This window comes from Hoplias malabaricus, chromosome 6, assembly GCF_029633855.1.
Source record: "Hoplias malabaricus isolate fHopMal1 chromosome 6, fHopMal1.hap1, whole genome shotgun sequence".
Taxonomy (NCBI): domain Eukaryota; kingdom Metazoa; phylum Chordata; class Actinopteri; order Characiformes; family Erythrinidae; genus Hoplias; species Hoplias malabaricus.
Genome location: NC_089805.1, coordinates 40,420,366 through 40,446,481, shown reverse-complemented (window position 1 = coordinate 40,446,481; position 26,116 = coordinate 40,420,366). Strand labels below are relative to the sequence as shown.

The window sequence follows — 26,116 nt, the reverse complement described above, 5'->3', positions numbered from 1 at the left end:
GACAGTCACCCGGAGGAAACCCACGCAGACACAGAGAGAACACACCACACTCCTCACAGACAGTCACCCGGAGGAAACCCACACGGACACAGAGAGAACACACCACACTCCTCACAGACAGTCACCCAGAGGAAACCCACACGGACACAGAGAGAACACACCACACTCCTCACAGACAGTCACCCGGAGCAAACCCACACGGACACAGGGAGAACACACCACACTCCTCACAGACAGTCACCCGGAGGAAACCCACATGGACACAGAGAGAACACACCACACTCCTCACAGACAGTCACCTGGAGGAAACCCATGCAGACACAGAGAGAACACACCACACTCTTCACAGACAGTCACCCGGAGGAAACCCACACGGACACAGGGAGAACACACCACACTCCTCACAGACAGTCACCCAGAGGAAACCCACGCAGACACAGAGAGAACACACCACACTCCTCACAGACAGTCACCCGGAGGAAACCCACACGGACACAGGGAGAACACACCACACTCCTCACAGACAGTCACCCGGAGGAAACCCATGCAGACACAGGGAGAACACACCACACTCCTCACAGACAGTCACCCGGAGGAAACCCACACGGACACAGAGAGAACACACCACACTCCTCACAGACAGTCACCCGGAGCAAACCCACACGGACACAGGGAGAACACACCACACTCCTCACAGACAGTCACCTGGAGGAAACCCATGCAGACACAGAGAGAACACACCACACTCTTCACAGACAGTCACCCGGAGGAAACCCACACGGACACAGGGAGAACACACCACACTCCTCACAGACAGTCACCCAGAGGAAACCCACGCAGACACAGAGAGAACACACCACACTCCTCACAGACAGTCACCCGGAGGAAACCCACGCAGACACAGAGAGAACACACCACACTCCTCACAGACAGTCACCCGGAGGAAACCCATGCAGACACAGGGAGAACACACCACACTCCTCACAGACAGTCACCCGGAGGAAACCCACACGGACACAGAGAGAACACACCACACTCCTCACAGACAGTCACCCGGAGCAAACCCACACGGACACAGGGAGAACACACCACACTCCTCACAGACAGTCACCTGGAGGAAACCCATGCAGACACAGAGAGAACACACCACACTCTTCACAGACAGTCACCCGGAGGAAACCCACACGGACACAGGGAGAACACACCACACTCCTCACAGACAGTCACCCAGAGGAAACCCACGCAGACACAGAGAGAACACACCACACTCCTCACAGACAGTCACCCGGAGGAAACCCACGCAGACACAGAGAGAACACACCACACTCCTCACAGACAGTCACCCGGAGGAAACCCACACGGACACAGAGAGAACACACCACACTCCTCACAGACAGTCACCCAGAGGAAACCCACGCAGACACAGAGAGAACACACCACACTCCTCACAGACAGTCACCCGGAGGAAACCCATGCAGACACAGGGAGAACACACCACATTCCTCACAGACAGTCACCCGGAGCGGGAATCAAACCCACAACCTCTAGGCCCCTGTTTTACTGTTTGTTACCTATTAATGGCTTTTTGCCAAGTCCCAGATTTAATCCCCTTTGTTCATTCATTTGTCTTTTGTAACTGCTTCAGGGTCTCTGTGGGTCCAGAGCCTACTTCAATGGACACAGAGCAGGAACACACCTTGGACAGGGAGACAGTCCATTGTATTGGTCAGGCACACACAGTCAGTCAACTACCAGTCGACCTACCAACTCCTAACTCACAGACTCCAAAGGACATGTGGCTACAAACTACCCGCAGTGCCACTGTGCCACCCAGCCTTCAGGCTTTAACATGGGTGTAGTGTAAACAAAGTAATATTTGCCCATGATTCTTGAGCGTACTACAAGTGGCATTCAAAACTTGACCGACCTTGACTCTATTATAATATTAAAAACGCAATATTAGAGGATACCATCTAAACTTCTCAGGTCCTACCTTTATAAGTTATTTTAGTTGAGATGCTTTGTGTTAAATTATAAAATAACACACCTTCCGTTTCCATGCAGTTAGCAGACCATAGAAACAAAAACACCGGAGACGCTCATCACGCATGCGCGCTTCTCCTCACTTAAAATGGGCGGGGCACAGAGGGTGAGCGCATTAAACCAAGCGGGACTCTCCACAAACACTGCCTTCTCTCCAGCGGTTTGAACTCGGTCTCTCACATACACCGCGTTACTCCAGCGGTTTAAACTCCATGTCAACTCTGCGAACATGAGGCTTACCAACAGTAAACGTTTGAGTTCGGTGAACGGAGAGGACTCCCAGCTCTCTGCTCACTTCAGAAACCCCTTCACACACGAGCTGAGGTTCACTTCTCTACAGAAAATCAAGGTAAGAACAAGGTGTTGTCAGGCGGACCGAGCCGGGTGTTTATAGTTGATATACAGCATACAGAGAGGGTTTCTGACAAGATTTAACATGTCATAATTAATCGGTGGCAGCTAATACATGTCTCTTATGGCATACTGTTATATTAATCACCATGTCTCCTGATTATGACTTATTTTCGCATAATATTGACCTAGTATCTCAGTAATAAATAACTATCTTCCAGTTATGACTATTACTTTACTACCTTATTTAATAATGATAATAAAAATGTTATGATATGAATTATGTGATGGCAAATACATTCTGGGCAGCTTTCTAATTATTAAAACACATGTCTGGCTGCATATTTAATAATTAAAATGTATCGCTCCACGCTTTGGGTTGAAGATAAATTAAGCAGAAAAATAAATAAATAAATAAAACATAAATAAAATGGTAGAGGAACAGTGTTAATGTACATTTTAAAAACGCACAACACTCTTGTTAAAGTCCAGTTGTGTTCCATAAATTTAGGCTACATTACATTCTCTTCCCCAGAATGAGAGGTGGATATTTGAAATATTTCTTTATAGAACTTTGTACAATTTAAAAAAAAAACAACAAAAAAAACAACAACAACAACATAATATAAGTCGGGTGGCACAGCAGGTTAGTGTCACAGTCACACAGCTCCAGGGGCCTCCAGGTGACTGTCTGTGAGGAGTGTGGTGTGTTCTCTCTGTGTCCGCGTGGGTTTCCTCCGGGTGACTGTCTGTGAGGAGTGTGGTGTGTTCTCCCTGTGTCCGCGTGGGTTTCCTCCCACAGTCCAAAAACATACGTTGGTAGGTGGATTGGCGACTCAAGTGTCCGTAGGTGTGCGTTTGTGAGTGAATGTGTGTGTGTGTGTGTTGCCCTGTGAAGGACTGGTGCCCCCTCCAGGGTGTATTTCCGCTTTGCGCCCAATGATTCCAGCTAGGCTCTGGACCCACCGCGACCCTGAACTGGATAAGTGTTACAGATAATGAATGAATGAATATATAGTTTTGTAGCACTTTCAGTTTGTGTTTGCTTTCATGCATTTAGCACTCTCCCAGATTTAGAGTCAGTTCCACCTTAAGATTTAGTTCACACAATATTACCCACCTCTGGAGCAGGAATAGAGCAATATTCTTATCTAGGTTTGTGCTTTTCAATGTTTGGAGGGATCTTTGCTTTTAAACGCCTGCAGATGCCATTTGTCTGCAGAGAGAGAGACAGACAGAGAGAGAGAGACAGACAGAGAGAGAGAGAGAGAGAGAGACAGACAGAGAGAGAGAGAGAGAGACAGACAGAGAGAGAGAAGTAAAGTTGGGAAGTTGGGGACTGAGAAACAAAGAAATTTATGGTTCAATATTGAAAAAGGGAAAGCGAAAGAGAGGAGGAATTGAAAAAGAGGAATAGTGTGGGCAGCAATGGACGAGAGAGAGAGAGAGAGAGAGAAGCATATATTTTTACACACATTAGTAAATGGTAGGGCACAATATGTATATCACTTTAGATATAGGTCTATATTTGAGACGTAACCAAAACTACTATAAAACGAGGCTTCAAACACAAGGCAGTGGAGCCACGACCATTTTCAGAATTTAAAAAAAAAATGTTACTTTACAGGAAGAAAGAGAGGTTGGACTCTTTAGATTTCTGGTTCTAACCACTGCGAATACCTTTGTTTACTGCTTAATTGAGTCCTTTAACAATGAGTCATAAAACCACACTGCACTCAATATATTAATCACTTAAATAACTTTAATTTTCACATATGTACTGCTAATTTGCAGCACTCAAACGGCAGAATACACAGACCCCCTGTAGGGAAGACAGTTGAATACGAAAACTTCTTTTAACGTCTTCTAGCATCAGTTCACTGGAATGTCACAGGAATGAACCTAAGCAACTTTTTTCAGCGTCGTTCTGTTTGCGAGAACAATTTCACATGAGCATAGTCCTCTATAGTTCTACGGCTAAAAAGTTGACACTTGGCATTGAGCCTTAGACTCATGTCAGCTGCTGTTCTGCTATGAAATCAGTTTCATATACGTCCAGATATTTATGGAGCATATCAATCCACTGTAAATATTCCTGCATATCTACCGTGATCTGTCCACCCCCACACCCAGTGTCCTTGAGGAAAGCGGAAGAGCATGAGCATGCCCCTTTCATCTTCCTCTTCAGCTTCACTCAAACATGTTTATGGAGAGGAGAGTTAAAGCAAAGCAGGAAAGTCCATCAACACAGTTAACGTCTGATTACGGTGTCCATTCTCAGCCTTTGGAGAAATAATCAGGAACTGTGTTGATATTTTTTACCAGTTAGTTTTTCTTAATCCTCCACTGCTTGACCCTTCCCATAATTCTGTGGAGCAGCCTTTTATTTTTAACTAATTCTCACCACTCTTCGCTTGTAGCATACGTTTAAAAAGGCACCACTGGTGTGTAGATGTTTACATGATGAAACCTATGAGAGTGCGAGGGAAATGATCAGTAATTTGGCTTCAAACTGCTTGAATATGAGTACACACTGAAGGCGTTTGGGTTTAAAACACTTTGGATGACTTCAAATGGAGCTTCTACCAAGCCGTGCACTTCTGTATGTGAGTGGGTACACGTACGAGTTCAAATGTTTAGGTCTAGTTTGTAACCTGTGTGCTGCTGAACGGGAGGAATTTTATTTTTTTTAACATCTAAAGCTGGCTTCTGGTTTTGCAGGTTTTGTGATGAAATGGCACTTGTTTAACGTACAGGCAAACACTGGGAATGTGTAGCTTACAGTTCAGGAACTGGAGCGTAATTCATATCAGTTCTGACAGTGCATTTCACATATCATCTGTGTTTTGAACATGCATTATTTTTATTTATTAGTGCAGTTAATGCTTATGAACAACAGGAAAGAGTGAGTGAAGTCACAACAGCCGACCATGGGCTCCGTGTTAAACCTCCAGCTTCAGCGCTTTCTTAAGCTACCGGTTTAAAAATGAAAATAAATACGTATTTGCAGGACCTTAAACATCACTTTTAATCTCCCACAGTGGATAACTCAGATACTCAATGTCTATACCCAGCATGTTCAATCTTGCTACTACCGGTGTTCATCCAACCACCTCACACCACATCAATAGCTTTAGAGAGAACAAGAAATTCTTGTTATTTACGTAAATCCAGACTTACTGTCCACATACATTACTTCCTATGGCACTGTGCATTGTTAGAGTGGCGGCTATACCCCCCCTTCGCTGATTTATACATTTTGTTTACTACAACACTGTCTTATTAATTTTTAAGGATTTTCTGAAAATTTGTCTTCATTTAAAAACAAACAACAACAACAACAACAAATGTATTTATTTTTGTAATTTCACAGATTAATATATATTTGAATAGACAGCTCACTTTGGCCCCTGTGTTCGGGGAGGAGCAGATGGGGATCAGGGGATGTGTGACGGGGGCTGGGATTGGGACGCCATCATTAGTGAGGTGTGGGGGGGGGGGGGGGGTATGGGGTGTTTCTCTGTGGTTCCTATGGGATGCACTCCACGATGGGGGCAGGTGGAGCTGGAGGCTGAAAAATGACATCTTTGTGTGTTTAAAGAGTCAGAGAGTTTTAATTTAACATGCATTGTATGATATTTTCCCTATAAACATCCAAGTGCTCACCCTCCAGGGCTGCAACAATAATACAATAATATAATAGTGTTTATATGTCTACGTTATATGATATTTTTGTCTGATTAAAACGTCAAGGCAGAGATTGGCCCGGTTATTTATATTGCGTCTTTCTTTGATCAGTGCCGTGATATTAACAGAAAACATGGTTGCTGGGAGACATTTTTGGAGCATATGTTTGGCCCAGTCAAATACCTGTATGTTCTGATTATAACCAAAAATAAACGGTGATACAAGGTGGTGTTCTGACCGTGACCATATGGTGCAGCACGTTATGCCTTCTCCATGTTTGGATTTCCACCCTTTCCTCTTCCCTGGGGTTCCATACCCTTAGCCCCCACATCTCTTTAATGCTCCTGTGTGGAGAGGCCCCAGGTGTTGACAGCTGCTCCGTATAAATAAATAAACCAACAGCAATCAGGACCCGCCTCTCACCCCACACCCACTCATCTGCTCCTCGTGGACACCTTGAGACGGTATAAGAAACTAATTTTATTGACCCCTCTGGGAGTCGGGGGTCGTTATGTTGGTGTTGAAGACTTGAAGACAGAAATCTAAGCGTGTTAAGTGAGCTAGAAGCCCAGGCCGATGAGGATGATGTAGTGTTTGGGTGTGTGAAATATTGATGGGGAAGACATTGTTGTGGTGGAGGTCGCCGAGTTATTTATCACCACATACTGGCTGCTAGGGTCTGGGTCAAAGGTCAGGGGTAAGTCACTCATTTCAGCACAGGTTGACTTTTGAAAATTAAGATTTTTATAAAAAAAAGGCAATGGACAAAAAAAAAAACTGTTTAAAATTATAGACAAAAAATTCAACATTTTAGTTTCATGTTCATAAAAACACATTGTTATAAATAAGACTACAGTAATCCCTCGTTTTTTGCGGGGGATGCGTTCCAAGACCACCTGCGAAAAATGAATTTACGCGCAGTAGAGGAAAGAGATTTTTTAAACGTATTTAACGAGTATTTGTTCTTTCAAAACCCTCCCTGGCCTCCGAGGCCAGCTGTGCTCCCTGGCATCACCAGGGATCAAACCAGTGATGTCCTGCTGCTAGGACCAATATTAAACTGCTGTGCAACTCAACAGCCTCGATACTTTGTACAGTGCCTTTGTGCTCTCGGTTAATGTTTACATTTATAAATGGTGTAAGCTCGAGTAAACATATAAAAAAAGTATATATTTGAAACAAAAGCTGTGCGTTAGTGTTCCTATCGTGTAGTCACAGGCTAAGACACTAGCCTTAATGCTAGCATGCTAATCATACTAGAGATGCATTAGAATAGTTTTAGTTTTAGTTTTGGGAATAGCTTTTCAAGTGTTGAAGGACCAGGAAGTGTTGAGGAAAGCTCGAGATGTGAGGCCTAACTAGAAAACGAAAAAGAAAATGGAGTGAGAAAGTATTTGAGGTATGAAAAACATTTGAATTTGAAGATTGAGTTTACGTAATTTCTTTTTGGTTTTGTCAGAACTTCTGGGTGCTCTCAGAGATACTAATTGAACATGAGGAAAAACCCCTACTGTCCCTGAAGCTCTTTAGCATTTTGTGTTGCTTTGAACTCTCTCTCTGTGCAGATAAAGGAGCAGATCTTAGCTCTGTAATGCTTCTGGGATGGGAACTGGGAGCGGACCAGTCCAGTGCAGCTGGAGTTGAATGTAATCTAAATGCTAATATTTTTAGCAGGCTTTTAGTTTCTCCAGTGTCTGGGCAGATTTTCTCAGCCTTACACAACACAGGGAAAGAAATTCATTCCCACTGCTGATTTCTCTCACGTCTCTATTCTGTTTACACTGTCTGGTTATGACTGAAACGTTGTCATATACATTAGCGGGGATTAGCGCTATGCGAGAAAGAATGATTAACTGCTTAAAAACGAAAACCTTTGATTTACGTATAATTAATGTTCACCCTTTCCTTCTGTCTTGAGCAGATTGCAGTGATGACCGTGACCCTGTTTCCTTTGAGATTGCTCTTTGCGGCCTTCATGATGTTGCTGGCCTGGCCTTTTGCCTTTGTGGCCACCATAGGCCAATCAGAGGACACAGTGGAGACATCATCTTGGTGGAGATGGTCAGTGAAACATATGGTTTATAGAACTACTTAAGCTATTAATGCGATAGTCCAGTGAAAAATAAAATGCACGTCATTGTAGTTCAATGTTTTCATGGATCAAGGCTACATTTAGCCACCCCATTGCCAACTCATGGCAAATTGTGAACAAACACCTTGTATAATTTACTCATTCATTCATTGTCTGTAACCCTTAGCCAGTTCAGGGTCACGGTGGGTGTGGAGCCTACCTGGAATCACAGGGCGACACACACTCACACCTACAGACACTTTGGAGTCGCCAATCATATTACCCACTGCAAAGTAGGAAGTGAAGTGTAAAAGCAGATGTTCAAAATAGTGATGAAACACTATTCTGTACTCCAGGGTCCATCGACTTTAAATACTGACCCAGGAAACACAAACTGATGACAGTTAACAACTTTCTGAATTAGGTTGAATCCCATTTCACTTCTTGTCTTTACCAATTAGGCCGAATGGAGGGGTAAGTCAGTATATGTAGGGGAGTGGCATGGTGGCGCAGCAGGTAGTGTGACAGTTGCATAGCTCCAGGGACCTGGAGGTTGTGGGTCTCTGAGGAGTTTGGTGTGTTCTTCATGTGTCCGTGTGGGTTTTCTCCTGTTGGTAATTTTTAATTTCCAGTTCCACCTTAAAATGGTGAATTAATTAATTACAGTGCCAGAAATCTAGATAAGATAAGAAGATAAGAAATCTGCAAAATAAGAATCTGAATTCAGTTTCATAATTACAGAGAAGTTAGGAGTGGGTAACAGTATAATTGTGGAACTCTTCTGTAGGTGTCTGACACCGTAAATGTTACCAGTAGTGTTCCTCTGGTATCACTGCAGACAGACAGAGCTGCCTACAGCTCTACTATTAGCCTGGTAACTAAGCTGTTTTCTTTTTGTTCTGGGTTCCAGTGACGTAGCAGGCTCTTGATGACACTAGAAAACAAGGTTTAGTGGTGAAAATAGTAAAAGGGATTCACCCTTAAAATTTATAACAGCAGTAGCTGGGCTACCCAGATTATGTACATGGTTATATTGCGTTGTTAAATACATTAACAGGCACATTTTGAATTATTTTTATTTTTTTTTCTGTGATCAATTTTAAGTATTTTTCCCAGCTCATGACACTCACAGTGGTGCAGCAGGTTAGTGTCGCAGTAACATAGCTCCAGGGGCCTGGAGGTTGTGGGTTCGATTCCCTCTCCGGGTGACTGTCTGTCTGTGAGGAGTTGGTGTGTTCTCCCTGTGTCCGCGTGGGTTTCCTCCGGGTGCTCCGGTTTCCTCCCACAGTCCAACACATGTTGGTAGGTGTGTGTGTCTGTGTGCCTGGCGCCCCCTCCAGGGTGTATTCCTGCCTTGCGCCCAATGATTCCAGGTAGGCTCTGGACCCACCGCGACCCTGAACTGGATAAGGGTTACAGGTAATGAATGAATGACACTCAAAGGTCACGACCTAGGTCTTGAAAAACCCTGTTGTACTCAATCCATTTGCACCATAGTAGATAAGCAAATTCTTACAATACCACCACCATAGATGCTAATCTGGAGGAGAGGACAGAAAAGTGTTCAGAAGCAGCAAATTCTGATTAAACTCGATAGTCTGTCCCAGTACTGAGCTTCAAAAAAAAAAGGGTGCAAAACAAACTGTATGAACAGTTCCAATCTGGCTTTCACCCTCTCAATAGCACTGAAACTGCTCTCCGGTTTACTGGTTTACTCTCCATCCACATCCTCTTCGACCTGAGTGCAGCATTTGACACTGTCACACCACCCTCCTCAATAGACTATCCTCCATTGGTATCACTCAGATTCCTCTAAACTGGTTCAAATCATACCTCACCAGCCACACTCAGTACATTCAGCTCAAAACTTTCACTTCCCAGCCTTCTTCTGTTACTTCAGGTGTGCCCCAGGGCTCCGTCCTGGGGCCCCTCCTCTTCATCATTTATCTCCTTCCCCTTGGCCATATTTTTCGTAAGTTCAACATCAATTTTCACTGTTATGCGGATGACACCCAGCTCTACCTTGCCTGTAAACCCACTTCCAAACCCCCTTACTGACTGCTTAACAGAAAATCTTGGCGTTCCTCAAATTTACTTAAACTAAACAGCGATAAAACTGAGGTTCTTTTCATTGGTACTAAATCAACATTATCCAAAACTGACAGCTTTTCTCTTAACATTGACAATTGTTCTGTTCACCCCTCCCCACGAGTAAAGAGTCTGGGTGTCATCCTCGACAGTACTCTTTCTTTTCAATCTCATATCAGTAACATTACCCGGTCTGCCTATTTTCATCTCCGTAACATCAACCGTCTCCGCCCCTCCCTTACACCCCATACCACTGCCATCCTTGTCCACAGTCTTGTAACCGCCCGCCTTAATTACTGCAACTCCCTCCTTTTTGGCATTACCCACAAATCTCTCCATAAGCTTCAACTGGTCCAGAACTGCCCATGTCATCACTAGATCCCCTCCATCCACCACATCACTCCTGTTTTGCAACAGCTCCCCTGGCATCCGGTCAAGTTCCGCAACATTCTAACATTCAAGGCCATCCACAATATCTTTCCAAACTCCTCCATGTTGTTGACTCCTCTCGCACTCTCAGATCCTCCTCCATTCACTTGACTGTTCCCCCTGCTCCATGGGAAGTAGAACTTTCAGCCGCTCTGCTCCCCAGCTTTGAAACACTTTACCCCCCGACATTATTATTATGCAAATCATACAATTATGCTTTTGTAAAAAGAATTGTGTACTATTTTCTTGATAAACCTTGTCCAATCTAACACCAGTTACTTTGAAAGAATGCATTCCTGACTTGATCATTCATATCAGGATTGTTCTCCGTTCCTCACTCTCTAGGCTGGTGGACCTGGCCTTAAAGGCCATCATGAGGACCCTGTGGTTTTCTGGAGGTTTTCACTGGGTTCGGGTGAAGGGCAGACCGGCTCTGCCCAGCGAAGCGCCTATCCTCACGCTGGCACCACACTCTTCTTACTTCGATGCCATCCCGGTGACCAGGACCATGGCCTCCGTCGTGATGAAGGAAGAGAGCCGGAACATTCCTGTCTGGGGCAGTGAGTTTTGCTTATGATTAAATATTTCTGTCATGAGGAGGGTAGCCTCTTCCAAAATAATTCCCTTCGAAAGGGATTAAGAAGAGGTTATAACAGGGTAGATGTACCTGATAATAACGTGGTCAAAAAGTTTTTTAAGTAATTAAAAAAAAGCTATGGTTTTGTGCTTGGCCTGGAGATTTGCTTAATATTTTACATGTCAGAGTTATACAAAAACTGATTTACATGTTTCGCTACTTGTTTTATCGAGAAACTGGACATTTTTGCTGGCCTTGGACTTGCACTACAATGCCGAAAGTATTCAATCACTCTTCCAAATTATTGAATTCAGGTGCAACTTTGCGGGAAAAATTTGGAGATGGCCCTCACCTGTTTCAACATGACTGTGCACCTGTGCACAAAGCAAGGTATATAAAGATATGAGTGTGTGAGTTTAGAGTGATTTACCTCAACCTGATGGAACTTAGAGCAGAGACCACGAGCCAGGCCTTCTTGACCAACATCTGTGTCTGACCTCGCAAATGCACTGGAAAAATGACCACAAACACACTCCTTAACCTGAAAGATTTGAAGACGTTAAACGTGCAAAGGGTGCGCTCAAGTTCAAATGCGTGCTATGGGAGATGAGCGAATACTTTTGGCAATATAGCATATATAATACTACATGGACTATTCCAGTGTAGTGTGAAGTTAAACAGTTCTTTGTTTTTTTTTTTTCCTGTAATCTGTGCTCCTATCTCTCAGCACTGATAAAGTTCATCCGGCCAGTGTTTGTGTCACGTTCGGACCAAGACTCTCGCAGGAAGACAGTCGAGGAGATCAAACATAGAGCTTTATCTGCAGGAGCGTGGCCCCAGGTAACACTCTCCCTCAGTCATTCACACGCACACCCCACTTTGACAAAGCAAATACAAGACTATATTAACAGAAGTTATAGGAATAGTTTATGGCTGCTTTCAGATAATGATATTTCCAGAGGGGACATGCACCAACCGCTCCTGCCTGATTGCTTTCAAGCCTGGTACGTATTTCTTCTACACTTTACCACACTTTATTTAAAAAATGTTTGTGGGGAGGGTGGGGGATTAGTAAATATATCTTCAATAAAAAGGTACCAAAGCATTTTAAAATCCAGTTATGCTCCATAGGTGGGTAGTATTGATTTATTTGTGCTCTAGTTTGCTCTAGATCTAGAACTGACTCTAAATTTAGGAGTGCGCCGATTGTATGAAAGTACACACAGATGGAAAGTGCTACAAAACTAAACAACTTGAGTAACAAATGAGTTGAACTTCAGCCATGTACAAACAGTCAACAGCCCCCCCCCACCCCCCACCCCCCCCCACACACACACACTGTCCAAACTTTAAAATTCTCAGCGCTTCTGAATATAAACAAAAAAGATGAACAGCATTTCTGCACAATCAGATGTTCCCTTTAGAACAGTGCGCCAAATGCTGACTCCGTGACTGATTCCTGGTGCCGCACAATAGCTCCCTCTTCAATGTAAAAGCAATCAAATATTAATGTAATTTACATAATTGTCAGTTAGATATGGCCTTATGTGACATAAGGCTTTTGCTCACTGCTCCAGAGTGTGTGTGTGTGTGTGTGTGTCCATCCGATCTCCTGTGGACCATAACAGTCCAGAGAGCTAAAAGATTCAGCATTGTGCTTCCTCTTCCTGCGTGCACTGTCCAGTCATGTTATTTTGGGCCCAGAGCTTATTGTGCTCGCTCCATGCTCCTGATCCCCCTCTTTCTCTTCTCTTATCCCCAGTTTGTTTTCTCTCTGTCTGCCTGTCGGACTTTGTTTTCTGCATCCTTTAGTTCTGGTGTTTTCAGTGTGCCAGTACACATCAGCGCTGGAGGTCTACAGCCAGGCATTTTCACAACAAAGCCCATTCCAGAGAGCTGGCATAGGACAGAGAACAGTCTGGCTTTACTTTGGACCTGACACATCCCCACCACCGATGCCTCCCACCCACCACCCACCACATTGAGGGCTAATGTTCTTATTAAAAACTGGATTATGTTACTGATCTGTATATTTGGTCTTTCCAGGGTAATGTTGATTAAATATTGGCCAAACTCTGTAGCTCCAGGGAGCAGCTTGTAATTTTCTGGGAAGGCTCCATGCTAGAAGTTGGAACCTTTTACTGTGAGAATGGAACAGCATTCTCCCTTGGGAACATTAGTCTTGTGAGCTACTGTTATTCAATGCTTTAATCCTAGATCACAAAACATCACTGTCACTCATCCCCAAGGTATTGGAACTCCATCACTCCAGAAAATGCAGTTCTACACAGCACCAGTGATTTGGGAGTGGCTTTATAATTTGGCATTTGACATGGGGAATATATCATTGCTGTCCAATTAAAAACGTGATTTTTGTAGATTCTTAGTTCACGAATCATTAGAACACAGCTGACTGCAGTTCCTATGGTGTCTTTGTATGGGAATTATATGCATGGATTTGGTCACAGTGGGTCCACCTTAAAAAGACAGCTGAAGGGGTTGTTGGCATGTTTAGACCTGGTGTAATTTGACACCTCATAGTGCAGATAGAAACATTATGATGAACCAGTTGCAGACACACATGCAGAGTCATGTTACAGTGAAATGGGGCAGATGCGGTTGACCATTGTTCTTGTGCCTCTCCCATAACCTGCCTCTGAGGCTAGAGCACAGCATCAAGATCAGAACTCAACCATTGTCCTAATATTAATGGTTTTAAAAATGATACACAAATAATGTTCATTTATTTGAGCAGCCGACTGATTTCCCCCCCACTCCTCTTCTATTAGGTGCCTTTATTCCAGGTGTTCCGGTCCAGCCTGTAGTACTGCGCTATCCCAACAAAATGGTAAGGAAAGGGAAACTGAGACTGCAGCATGAGCAAAAATACATTTGTTCATTTCACATTTCATAAAATATACTCTTCATAATTGATTTTGAACATGACAAATGCATGAGCAGTGCTGCCTTCACCCACTGATGAACTGTGACTATGGTAGGCTGCAGGTCTGGTTGCTGACCCACATCTACAGGGTCTCAAGGTCCTAGGTTCAAATCCCACTTTGGGTCACTAAGTGAGGGGTTTAGTGTGTTCTCCCTGAGCCTGATTGGGTTTCCACTGACTCCTAAAACACACACTGGTAGGTCCAATAGCTGTGTGACATTGCCCACTGTTGAGTGTCATAGGGGTGAAATAGCCTACTGGGGTGTGTGTGAGAGAGAGAGAGAGAGTGTGTGTGAGAGAAAGTATGTGTGTGTGAGTGTGTGTGTGTGAGAGAGAGAGAGAGAGAGACAGAGTGTGTGTGTGAGAGAGAGAGAGAGAGAGAGAGTGAGAGACAGACAGACACAGAGAGACAGACAGACACACACAGACACCTAGCACCCAGTGAGTCCTCCGCCCCACAGAGACTCTGATCAAAATTAAGTGATTACACAAAAAGAGAAAATTAATAGAAGTACATGGCATTAATTAACATTCTACTTAATATTCAATTACTCATAATTGTTTTATTAAACCACTTTGTTCAGTACACCGCTCCGACAACTGCATTGCGATGTAAATTTATTTTTAAAATCCTAATCTTGTTTGTTTTTCCTCCCATTGGTAGGACACAATCTCCTGGACCTGGCAGGGACCTGGAGCGTAAGTCTCCTTGTCCTTCTCCTATTTTCAGCTCCATTTCTCATTTGTCCCTCACTTCTCACAACCTTACACACACCGATGTGTTCATGAATCCTACGTTGGATTTTGGGAAAATGAATGTAGTATTTGTTAATGTCTGTTTCAGGTTCAAGATCCTGTGGCTCACTTTGTGTCAGCTCCATAACTCAATAGAAATTGAGGTAAGAAATTGCACATAAGTACTCACTCTGAGAGACACACACACCTTAAGAGGCTGAAAATGAACTGATCTAACTGTGTTAGATGAAATCAGAACCTTTTATTTTCTCAGTATCTCCCCATATATACTCCCTCAGAAGAGGAGAAAAAGGATCCGGCTTTATTCGCCAGCAACGTGAGACAAGTCATGGCCAAGTGAGTGTTCCCGTCAGGCTTTGTCTACTGCTCTAAGAGCCTCTGGTTAGAGACCCTTACATAACACAGGAAATGAAATTCTTCCCTAGTAGTTTACATGGCCACTGAGTACAGTTCTTTTGACCCTATTGTGTTCATAATGTAAACACAGAGTCAGGCCTCTGCAATCCTTTTCCTTCTATCTTTGCATTGCCAGAGCTCTGCAACTTCCCATCATTGATTACTCCTTCGAGGACTGCCAGCTTGCAATGGTTAAAGGTCCTCTGTCTCTACCAAGTCACACGTGTCTCCTGGAGTTCTCTAGACTGCTGCGAAGACTCGGGTGAGTGACTGCTGCTCACCGTGGGCATTTAGAGTAACACACAGAGCTCACGGATTAATCCTGTCCAATAAGGGTTCAGATGCCTTGCAGGTTTAGCCAATTAGCTGTTTGTGATTTAAACGTTAGGTTTCAGATTTCTAAGAGAATGAATAGCTCTGTGGAATGCTCTGAACGTTGTGGGCAAGGCAGGGTCTTTTAAGGTTACTGGGCCTCTAAAGGACGTTCGTTTGAGTGTGTGAGAGTGAGTAATTAAAAAGCTCAGTGTGACACCGCCTCTGCCCTTCAGCTCTGTCCTCCGCAGGAAGACAATAACATGGAGCAGGTTGTACTTTGTTTGGATTAAAACTTGTAGATTGATTACAGATGGCTTCTTCTGATTACCACCTCAGGTTCTGTTCTTTGTTTGCTGGGCTCTCACTGAGCGCAAGAGCTCCCTCTAGTGTTCTACTCAGCACCAGCTGTCAGTCAAGGACTACAAAAATGTTGAGAGATGCTACCCTAGATACCCGGTGCCTCACAAGGATGAGCTTAGTAGCCACAAGTGTGGGCATGTGCAGTCCATGTGAGAAGCTTCAGTATTGCAATGAAAACAGTTCGTGCTGCATCTTTACTCACATGCCTCTGGCCCTCAGTTTCACAGGGAAGCCTAGATGCACGATGGAAGGTGTTTATTTGGTTTGTTCTGTGTACAGGTTGAAGTCGGGGGTGACCGATCAGGTCTTACAGGAGGAGGGCAGAAGAGCACGCAAGCTTTGTGGACACAGACTAAACATGAAAGGTTTTGCTGAATACATTAGCCACCCTGTGACTGAAACACTGCAGGATGTCTTTGCCCTCTTTCAGGAGGTACAGTAGGCTTTTAAGTGTACTTTAGTTAGTATAAGCATTACCCAATGTGCTTATCTACATCTTTTTTTTTTTCAGATAGCACTATTTAACATTGATATAACTGCATTTAGTGGCACGGTCACAGCTCCAGGGACCTGGAGGTTGTGGGATTGATTCCTGCTCCGGGTGACTGTCTGTGAGAAGTGTGGTGTGTTCTCCCTGTGTCTGTGTGGGTTTCCTCCAGGTGACTCTCTGTGAGGGGTGTGTGGTGTGTTCTCCCTGTGTCTGTGTGGGTTTCCTCCGGGTGATTGTGTGGTGTGTTCTCCCTGTGTCTGCGTGGGTTTCCTCTGGGTGATTGTCTGTGAGGAGTGTGGTGTGTTCTCTCTGTGTCTGCGTGGGTTTCCTCTGGGTGATTGTCTGTGAGGAGTGTGGTGTGTTCTCCCTGTGTCTGCGTGGGTTTCCTTCGGGTGACTGTCTGTGAGGAGTGTGGTGTGTTCTCTCTGTGTCTGCGTGGGTTTCCTTCGGGTGACTGTCTGTGAGGAGTGTGGTGTGTTCTCCCTGTGTCTGTGTGGGTTTCCTCCGGATGCTCCGGTCTCCTCCCACTGTTCAAAAACACACGTTGGTAGGTGGATTGGCGATGTAGGTGAGTGTGTGTGTGTGTGTGAGAATGTACTCAAATGCAAAGAGTGTGCAAAATGACACCAAGCTTATTATAATATTGGGCTTTTCCAGCACAACCAGATGGATGTGAGGGAGTACGTCATTGCTCTCTCTGTGGTCTGCAGACCCTTCAAGTATTGGGACACCATTCAACTGGCCTTCAAGGTGAGGCTGCTTTCCAATTCATCTCGTAGTAGTAGTAGTAGTGGTTGGTTGCATCTAGAGACATGTAGTTTAATGTTCACCTATAAATGGGGTGGGGCTGGGGTTGTGCCATTTTGGATTTGACACAATGTAGAAGTTATACTGCTGAAAAGAGGATCATTTCTGTTGCTTGGTAGATAACATTACCCCCAGGGTTGAAGCCAAATTGGGTTTCAAAACATTTAATGTCTGAACGTTGGCACAGTTAATAAGTGATGACTTGCAGTTAGGGCAGTGTGGCCAAAAATGGATATCAATATTGTGGTAGGTTCATGGTATAGGATTGTGTGTGTGAGAGAGAGAGTGTGTCAAAAGTTCATAGATTATTGTAACATTTGGATTTCAACATGTATATAATGAAGGATTTGGGACTAAATCACTCACTAATTTCCCTGAATCAATCAGGCTCTCTGACCTTCACTGACCAGGTTCTAAAAAGCTCAGAGTGGACAAGTCAAGAGTCAGTTTACTGGTTGTGTGCAGGTCTCTACCAGAACTGGCCCGTCTGACTGGCTTTGATCTCCTCTGGTTAAAACCAGACACTTTTTTTGATGAACTACAGCTTGTCAGAGTTTCGAGTATTAATACATTAACCACATTGATATACCACGCTAAACAATCCATCAGAAGACACAGGTTAATAACTGTCTTGCATACAAATGTTGCAACACAGCAACCACTGAACTGACCCACGACCTTAAATAAATGGCAGTCTCAACGTGCCTTAAATAACACTGTAATAGTAAATCAATTGCATCTTACTAATGAACCCCTGGGAAATTAATACATCTTTTAAAAATCAGTAGTGTAAAGGAATACTGGGTACAGTTAATGATCACGGACGGTGAGTGAATGGCATGTTCTTGTTCACTCCCATTGTTTTGAAGCCAAGAGATGGCCAAAATGGAAGCTGCCATCTTATTTGCCCATTGAACAAGTGGGGGGGGGGGGGGGGGGGGGGGCGCGAGACTTAGTGACCTCTAGATCTCCACAGTCTCTATCCCGGGAAAACAAACACACGGCAACTGAAATTACCTTCAGAAGAGAGGACAAGAACAGTGACGGCTGAACGGCACGACAAGTAAGTACACCAGTGTGTCCTTTATCTTGATGTAGTTTAAATACATTTTTAGTTATTTTTCAGGGGAGGAAACAGAATAAATAAAATGTTACATGTCTGAGCTAACTAGCTAGTTGACCTTAGCCATTTTAAACACTGGCAAGTTGTTAGTGATAAATCAAGGCATTTTAAAAGTAGGGTATACCAACTCAAGTACAGCATGCAAGACAGTATCCTAACAAAACTAGGGGTTAATGCATTACAGAGTGGTTGTTGTAATAAGTGACCCCCCTTTGCAAAACCCTGACCACTTTGAGCGCATATGCAGGCTATTAACACTGGCAGATGGCTGATTTGTAGCCAAGTCTGTTACATCCCTGCCTGTGCTGGTTGGTGTTAGGGGTCAAAACTGAAGGGTAGCTGTGAAGGAGTTATCAGAAACAGCTGAAAGGTCTAATCAGTGTTTGTAGATAAGGTGAGCACACTAGTTGGGGAAATACACTGCAGAGGTTGAGTGGCTAAGGTGTATGTGGAGGACAGTGGGGAATCATGTTGCGTTATTGTGGTTGTTGGTGATGTATCACAAAGGTCAGATGAAACTAGTAGCACTGAGCGTGCATTAACGGTGCCAGTGGGGCTTGGTACAGCCTTAGTCACCAAGCCGGCCAGTGTGGATTTATGGTTAAGGGAATGGTAGGGCAGTAAAGCTTGCTTGGATTGTTAGCTATCCCTTGCTAAGATTGCGTGCATTTAGTTATCCCTGTGAATAGCTAACAATGTAGTGACTGTGTTGGGAACTTCCATTTTGTGTTTTCCATATGTGCAATATTTTCAGAAACAAACACAATATATTCTAATCAACAGGCCCCAAAGTTTGGATCATGAGGGACAGCTACAACTGCTGTGGCAGAGTGCAAGGGAACCATGGCCTGAATGCCCATTTCAGTTGGTTTGGCAGGGGGGGAATGTAGTGAGGAGCCTTTGTCCATTTTCCACCAATCACTTCAAGGAAGACCAGCCCCTGACGTCCTGCTCATCCACTGTGGTGGCACTGGGGCCTGGAGCTTGTTGCAGCAATGGAGGAGGACCTGCATGATCTCCACCAGAGAATTTCCTCAGATGAAGATTGTTGTCTGCCACCACAACAATAGAGATCTGGCAGCCCAGGGAACTTTTAACAAATCTAGAAAATGGGTGAACAGTGTCATGGCTATCTAAGATTTGGATGATGGAACGAGTTATTGTATCTCATCCTCTCCAACTTTAACAGTCCTGACCATTATTAAAATGAAGTTCATTACACCTCTATGGGTAATGTTTCCTTTTCAGACCTTCTAGAGGTGTTTGATTTTATTAAAACAATGCTTTTACTTACTGTGAATGAGTATTTAACAGTTTTAAAAAATTAAAATAAATATGCAGAGTTTAAATATAAAGTGCCCTCATTGTGTACAGCAGCTTCCAAACTGCAAAGAACTTGATAGATGGTCTGTTAAAACAGTTTACTGCTGACAAGAAAACGTTTAATGAATGTAAAATCAACACAAAGTTCATCCATCCATCTGGAACTGCTCATCCAATTCAGGGTCATGGTGGGTTCGGAGCCTATCCAGAATAATTGGGCGCAAGGTGGGAACACACCCTAGAGGGGGCGCCAGTCCTTCACAGGGTGAAACACATTCACACCTATGGACACTTGAGTCTCCAATCCACCAACCAACGTGTTTTTGGATCGTGGGAAGCCGGAGCACCCGGAGGAAACCCACGCGGACACAGAGAGAACACACCACACTCCTCACAGACAGCCACCCGGAGGAAAACCACGCAGACACAGAGAGAACACACCACACTCCTCACAGACAGTCACCCGGAGGAAACCCACGCAGTCACAGGGAGAACACACCACACTACTCACCCGGAGCGGGACTCAAACCCACAACCTCCAGGTCCCTGGAGCTGTGTGACTGCGACACTACCTGCTGCACCACCGTGCGGCCACACTGAAAGTTGACAGTCAAAAGATGTCAGATAAACAATATCTTCTGTGTAGTGTTGGGTGGTGTAGTGGTAATACTGTATACTGCATTATTGGATGGTATCTCAGAAGGAGGATGGATTTTCAGTATAACATCAAATTTCCAGTGTACAGTAATAAAGTAAACGTAATCTGTACTTTATTGGGGTATTTTCTTTTATTTTTGGGGACTTTTTGAAATGTACTAAAGCTATAAATTTTGTCTCGTGTGCATAATAATAAAAAATAAATCACACCAATCAGGTTACAGCTATCCAATCAATGCAGCAGCAGTGTTCCAGCGGGAGTGCATATGGATGGATGAAAATCCGCACCCCTGGCATTTGTTATGCATTTTTTTTTGATAAATTATAAACAGAGGCCTACAAAGTTTAATTATTAAAATAGGAGTTCACAAAAAATGGCCTCACTTTTGAGTTGTTCAGTTATGATTCAGTCGTGATGACAGCGTGTAATCCTTATTCACTGAAATGTGATTCTAAAATGGAAATCTCCATCTCTCTAAAGACTATGTAGGGTAATAACGCCATGCGCGCTCGTATTCAGAGATTTCATTGTTCACATTTATTTTAACTAATGTATATGTCAAGAAATGTCATGTGTGCTGCAGATAACTGCTGTGCACTTTGAATGCTGTTCTACCCTCCCCTACAAACTGCATCCAGCTGCACTTGCTGACCACTGTGAGGTGCAGTCTGTCTCAAAAATGACTGAGTTGATGCTTTCAATTCCAGAATCTTGTCACTACTGCACCAAGCAGTGCATGTGAAAGCAAAAAGGCAGCTGTTTAATCTGTCTTTATATGAATTTAATAGATCTGTGGCCTGTCAAAATACCACAAATGCACCACAGAAGCTTAGCTGTTTTTCCTGGTTTTACCACTTCTCCACTTGTGTTTTATACAGCCAGTTTCGGCGCCAGTTCCTTTAATGAGAATGAGCCTCACACAGCTCAGTTCAGTGAGGTGGGGAGACAGGACCAGTCTAAAGTCCAGTCTCCACATCGGAAGCAGCAAAGAATTGGAGAATGACACATTTTAGCAGCCCACAAAAACTGACATTGCTTTTATTCAACAGTTTGTTTGGGGTTTGTGGGTTCAAGTCCTGTTCCAGGTGACTGTCTGAGAGGAGTGTGGTGTGTTCTCCCTGTGTCTGCGTGGGTTTCCTCCGGGTGACTGTCTGTGAGGAGTGTGGTGTGTTCTCCCTGTGTCTGCGTGGGTTTCCTCCGGGTGACTGTCTGTGAGGAGTGTGGTGTGTTCTCCCTGTGTCTGCGTGGGTTTCCTCCGGGTGACTGTCTGTGAGGAGTGTGGTGTGTTCTCCCTGTGTCTGCGTGGGTTTCCCCCAAGTGACTGTCTGTGAGGAGTGTGGTGTGTTCTCCCTGTGTCTGCGTGGGTTTTCGCCCACAGTACACACATTGGCAGGTGGATTGGAGACTCAAAAAATGTCCCTAGGTGTGTCTACCCCCTCCAGGGTCTGTTCCCACCTTGCATCCAATGATTCTGTGTTGGCCCTGAACTGGATAAGACAATGAATGAATGAATGAACTGAACATTTGTTTTTCCTTTTATAATCCACACACTTTAAAAGAACACTGGGTAATATTGGGTATTTTTGCTCCTACAATTGCAGTGTGAGTTCAGTTGTGTGGCACTATCCTTCAATCAAAGTAGAGGGTGGCTTCCTAATTACATAGCATTGCAAAAACTGCACTAGGCCCAGAATAGCAATGACAGAGGCTCCTTTCTCCCTATTACGTGCCAGTGAAGCATCACAAATGATTCTGAAGCTATAATATTAAGGCTTAAATAAATTCTATCAAAGGCTGGAGAGGAAAAAAAATCCAACTAAGAAATCTAATAGAATGAGTGTCTCAACAGAGTAATCAAAAGCATTGCCACAAGCTAAGAACTCTAGAGAAGGCCCCAGGAGTCAAGGTCTGGAAGCAGAGAGAGGACAGGGAGACCCAGGAGTAAACTCGAGGCTCATACCAAATTACCAGCTTAGCCTTGTGTCAGTACTCTGAAAAGAGAAGCCAAGGCTGAGCACCGAGCTGTGAGCAAGCTCCCCTTAAACAAGGCCAGACACAGCTGCAGTTGATGGGCCTTGATTACTGGAGGGTCTCTATACCTCCCTCTGGTGGCTGAAGTCTATGACAGCATAAAGCAGCAAACCTCCTTAGTAAACATTACCATAAGTTTGCAGATATCTGTTTGTTTGTTTGTGTTTCCTAAAGCATGGATGTTAATAGTCAGTTTAATATCAGATAATTGAGAATTTGATGGCAGCCATGAAAATGATTCTGAGGTCAGGTCCTGATATTGGACGATTAGTTCATTAGTCCGACATTCCTACGTTGGGAGACTTTATAGTCCTCTGGCTGAAGCTTCTGTAAGTCGTTCAGGGTGAGACTCATTGCTAAATGCCATAAATCTAAACTTAAATGTAATGCTTGGCACTGAGCACATTGACCTTAGGCCAGCGGTTCTCAAACTGGGGGCCGCACAAAAGCATTAGAGGTTGTATCTCTTTATAATTTTCAGTTATGTCCATTTATCATTAACTTATTTGGCCATGACTTAAAACGTGATCCATGATTTAAAAAATAATTATTATTTAAATAATAATTAGGGGGCGGCACGGTGGCGCAGCAGGTAGTGTCGCAGTCACACAGCTCCAGGGACCTGGAGGTTGTGGGTTCGATTCCCGCTCCGGGTGACTGTCTGTGAGGAGTGTGGTGTGTTCTCCCTGTGTCCGCGTAGGTTTCCTCCTGGTGACTGTCTGTGAGGAGTTGGTGTGTTCTCCCTGTGTCCGGTGTGGGTTTCCTCCGGGTGACTGGCTGTGAGGAGTGTGGTGTGTTCTCCCTGTGTCTGCGTGGGTTTCCTCCGGGTGACTGTCTGTGTGGTGTGTTCTCCCTGTATCTGCGTGGGTTTCCTCCGGGTGACTGTCTGTGAGGAGTTGGTGTGTTCTCCCTGTGTCCGCGTGGGTTTCCTCCGGGTGACTGTCTGTGTGGTGTGTTCTCCCTGTATCTGCGTGGGTTTCCTCCGGGTGACTGTCTGTGTGGTGTGTTCTCCCTGTATCTGCGCGGGTTTCCTCCGGGTGACTGTCTGTGAGGAGTGTGGTGTGTTCTCCCCGTGTCTGCGTGGGTTTCCTCCGGGTGACTGTCTGTGAGGAGTGTGGTGTGTTCTCCCTGTGTCTGCGTGGGTTTCCTCCGGGTGACTGTCTGTGAAGAGTGTGGTGTGTTCTCTCTGTGTCTGCGTGGGTTTCCTCCGGGTGACTGTCTGTGAGGAGTGTGGTGTGTTCTCCCTGTGTCTGCGTGGGTTTCCTCCGGGTGAATGTCTGTGAGGAGTGTGGTGTGTTCTCCCTGTGTCTGCGTGGGTTTTCTCCAGGTGACTGTCTGTGAGGAGTGTGGTGTGTTCTCCCTGTGTCTGCGTGGGCTTCCTCCGGGTGCTCCGGTTTCCTCCCACAGTCCAAAAACACACGTTGGTAGGTGGGATGGCGACTCAAAAATGTCCGTAGCTGTGAGTGTATGTGTGAGTGAATGTGTCTGTGTTGCCATGTGAAGGACTGGCGCCCCCTCCAGGGTGTATTCCCGCCGTACGCTCAATGATTCCAGGTAGGCTCTGGACCCACCACGACTCTGAACTGGATAAGTGCTTACAGATAATGAATAAAAAATAATTATAATAAAAACATGTTGTAAAAATACACATCTGCCAGCCAATCACAACTCACAGTCAGGTTATCTGTCCTTACAACAACGCTACATTGCTAGAAGCTATGGGCTACTCCATATCATCCTCAAACGGGGGCCCATATTAAAAAAAACATTTGAGAACCGCTGCCTTAGGTTCATACGCAATGCTTCCAGAGTGTCCCATTTTATCGGTGGGGCTTTTCTATGCTGAGACACTGAAGTCAGTAGTTATGAGGTGTCTACAAACTGGAAATATAGCGTACACCAACACAAATATCATAAAAGTACTTGTTTGAATGGGTTTCTCTTTTCTCCAGATGTTTGAGGCTGAAGAGGATGGGGCTATAGTGGAAGATGAACTCGCAGTCATTCTGAGAACAGTTCTGGGAGTGGCCGACATCGCTGTGTGTGACGTCTTCAGAGCCATTGATACTGGAGACACAGGAAAGATCACGTTTGGTATGTATGAGTGTATTTATCAGTGTGTGTTTAGAAATACACAGACATCTGATGATAAAGTACGTTGATAGCTTTATCATCGTATAATAAACATAGTGTTTTATGGCTGATACAAATGAATGCTGCTTTTTGTAACATTTTGTGAAAATAATCTTCAGTGTGTTGTTCTGTGTCAGATGAGTTCCGGAGGTTTATGGAGAGCTGTCCGAACTTTGTGGAGCTGTACCACTGCGTCCATCGTCCAGTCTCTCACAATGGTTCTGACCACTGTGAACTCAAAACGAGCAACGTCAGCCATCAGGACCACAGCACACACAACAACACACCCCACAAGAAACATGAGTGACACTGGTCTAATCATCAGGAGTCTGATCCCCAGTGATGACCCAGCCATCCGAGGCCTCTGAGTCCTAGAGAGCACAATTGGCCACACTCTCTGGGTGTGTAGGATGGGCCCCCGTCTCCACAGTGCTACACAGTACAGGCCTCTGTCAGCTGATGTCACAGATCTGGACAGTTTGCATTCTCCTCCAGTTTTAAAAAGAATCAATTGGAAAATGGTAAAATTATTTCTTTAAATATCTCGTAAGAAATGTGTGTGTGTGTGTGTGTGTGTGTGTGTGTGTGTGTGTGTTTGAGTACCTGCCTGAGTCCATGTAAATTGAGTGTTTGAGTATTAATTTGAATGATCTATTCATTTTAATATATTGATGTTCATTTTTAATTTGCCACTTTATTTTTGCTTTACATTGTACAGAGGAAGAAAGGTGACTGTACTGTGTTCATTGCTTTATGAACAATATTCTATTTATTCCAAATATTCCCTTTATAAATATTCATGTTTGTAATTTAAGGCTGATTTCAATACAGTACACAGCATAAAACCTAATGAGTATGGACATTCATTCATTCATTCATTCTTTTATTCTTTTATTCATCCATCTACTGTAACCTTTTATTGCTCAGGGTGGCAGTGTATTGAGATTGTACCTGGAATCACTGGCAGCAGCACACTCTGGACAGGGTGCTAGTTCATCTCAGGCCATCGCACGCTCATTCAATCACACACACACACACACAAAAACACACAGTCAACCTACCACTCACCCACACACACCAGTGGGTAAGTTCCTACACTCACACCTGTAGGCTATTTCATACAGCCAATCCACCTACCAACATTTTTTATTTGACTGTGGGAGGATACCAGTACACTCAGAGGAAACCCACGCAGACACAGAGAGAACACACCACACTCCTCAAAGGCACTGACCCAAGGTGGGTTTTGAACCCAGACCCCAGGACTCTGGAACTAGTGTGTGTGTGTGTGTGTGTGTGTGTGTGTGTGTGTGTTCTTTAATGTGAATATATCTTTTTTAAAGCCGGGATTTGTATGAGTTAATTAATGGTCATTTTCTAAACCCATGTCCATTCTGTGCTGGATATTTCTGGGTGGTGGACCACTCCCACATTAACAGTGACACAGATGTGAGTTCAGGTAACACCACAACACCACTCTGTCTAATAATCAAATCAAATCAAATTTATTTGTTTAGTGCTTTTTACAATTGAT

The 26,116-nt window shown here is 44.2% G+C and overlaps 1 protein-coding gene across 4 annotated transcripts; it reads left to right on the top strand.

Annotated features, from left to right (window-relative positions):
* Nucleotides 1-2,169: 2,169 nt before the first annotated feature.
* Nucleotides 2,170-25,408, top strand: lpcat1 (lysophosphatidylcholine acyltransferase 1). 4 transcript variants are annotated; one of them, XR_010803703.1, is made up of 14 exons: nucleotides 2,170-2,392; nucleotides 8,003-8,142; nucleotides 11,015-11,229; nucleotides 11,974-12,086; nucleotides 12,190-12,250; nucleotides 14,036-14,094; nucleotides 14,855-14,889; nucleotides 15,035-15,089; nucleotides 15,200-15,282; nucleotides 15,479-15,604; nucleotides 16,297-16,450; nucleotides 17,165-17,257; nucleotides 18,281-18,377; nucleotides 19,221-20,479. XR_010803703.1 is itself a non-coding variant. In XM_066675361.1 (14 exons), the coding sequence occupies exons 1-14, from the start codon at nucleotides 2,273-2,275 to the stop codon at nucleotides 24,887-24,889; spliced, it is 1,566 nt and encodes a 521-aa protein (XP_066531458.1). In that variant the 5' UTR covers nucleotides 2,170-2,272; the 3' UTR covers nucleotides 24,890-25,408. The 4 variants fall into 4 exon arrangements, 3 of the variants coding, with proteins under 3 accessions (XP_066531458.1, XP_066531459.1, XP_066531460.1); XM_066675361.1 differs by lacking the exons at nucleotides 18,281-18,377; nucleotides 19,221-20,479 and adding exons at nucleotides 24,402-24,543; nucleotides 24,720-25,408; XM_066675362.1 differs by having other exon boundaries at nucleotides 18,291-18,377.
* The last annotated feature ends 708 nt before the right edge of the window (nucleotides 25,409-26,116 follow it).

Coding starts and splice junctions, on each gene's coding strand:
- lpcat1 (XM_066675361.1), top strand. CDS start 2,273: ATGAGGCTTACCAACAGTAAACGTTTGAGTTCGGTGAACGGAGAGGAC. Junction 14,095..14,854: donor TGCGCTATCCCAACAAAATG/GTAAGGAAAGGG, acceptor TCCCATTGGTAG/GACACAATCTCCTGGACCTG. Junction 16,451..17,164: donor TCTTTGCCCTCTTTCAGGAG/GTACAGTAGGCT, acceptor GGGCTTTTCCAG/CACAACCAGATGGATGTGAG.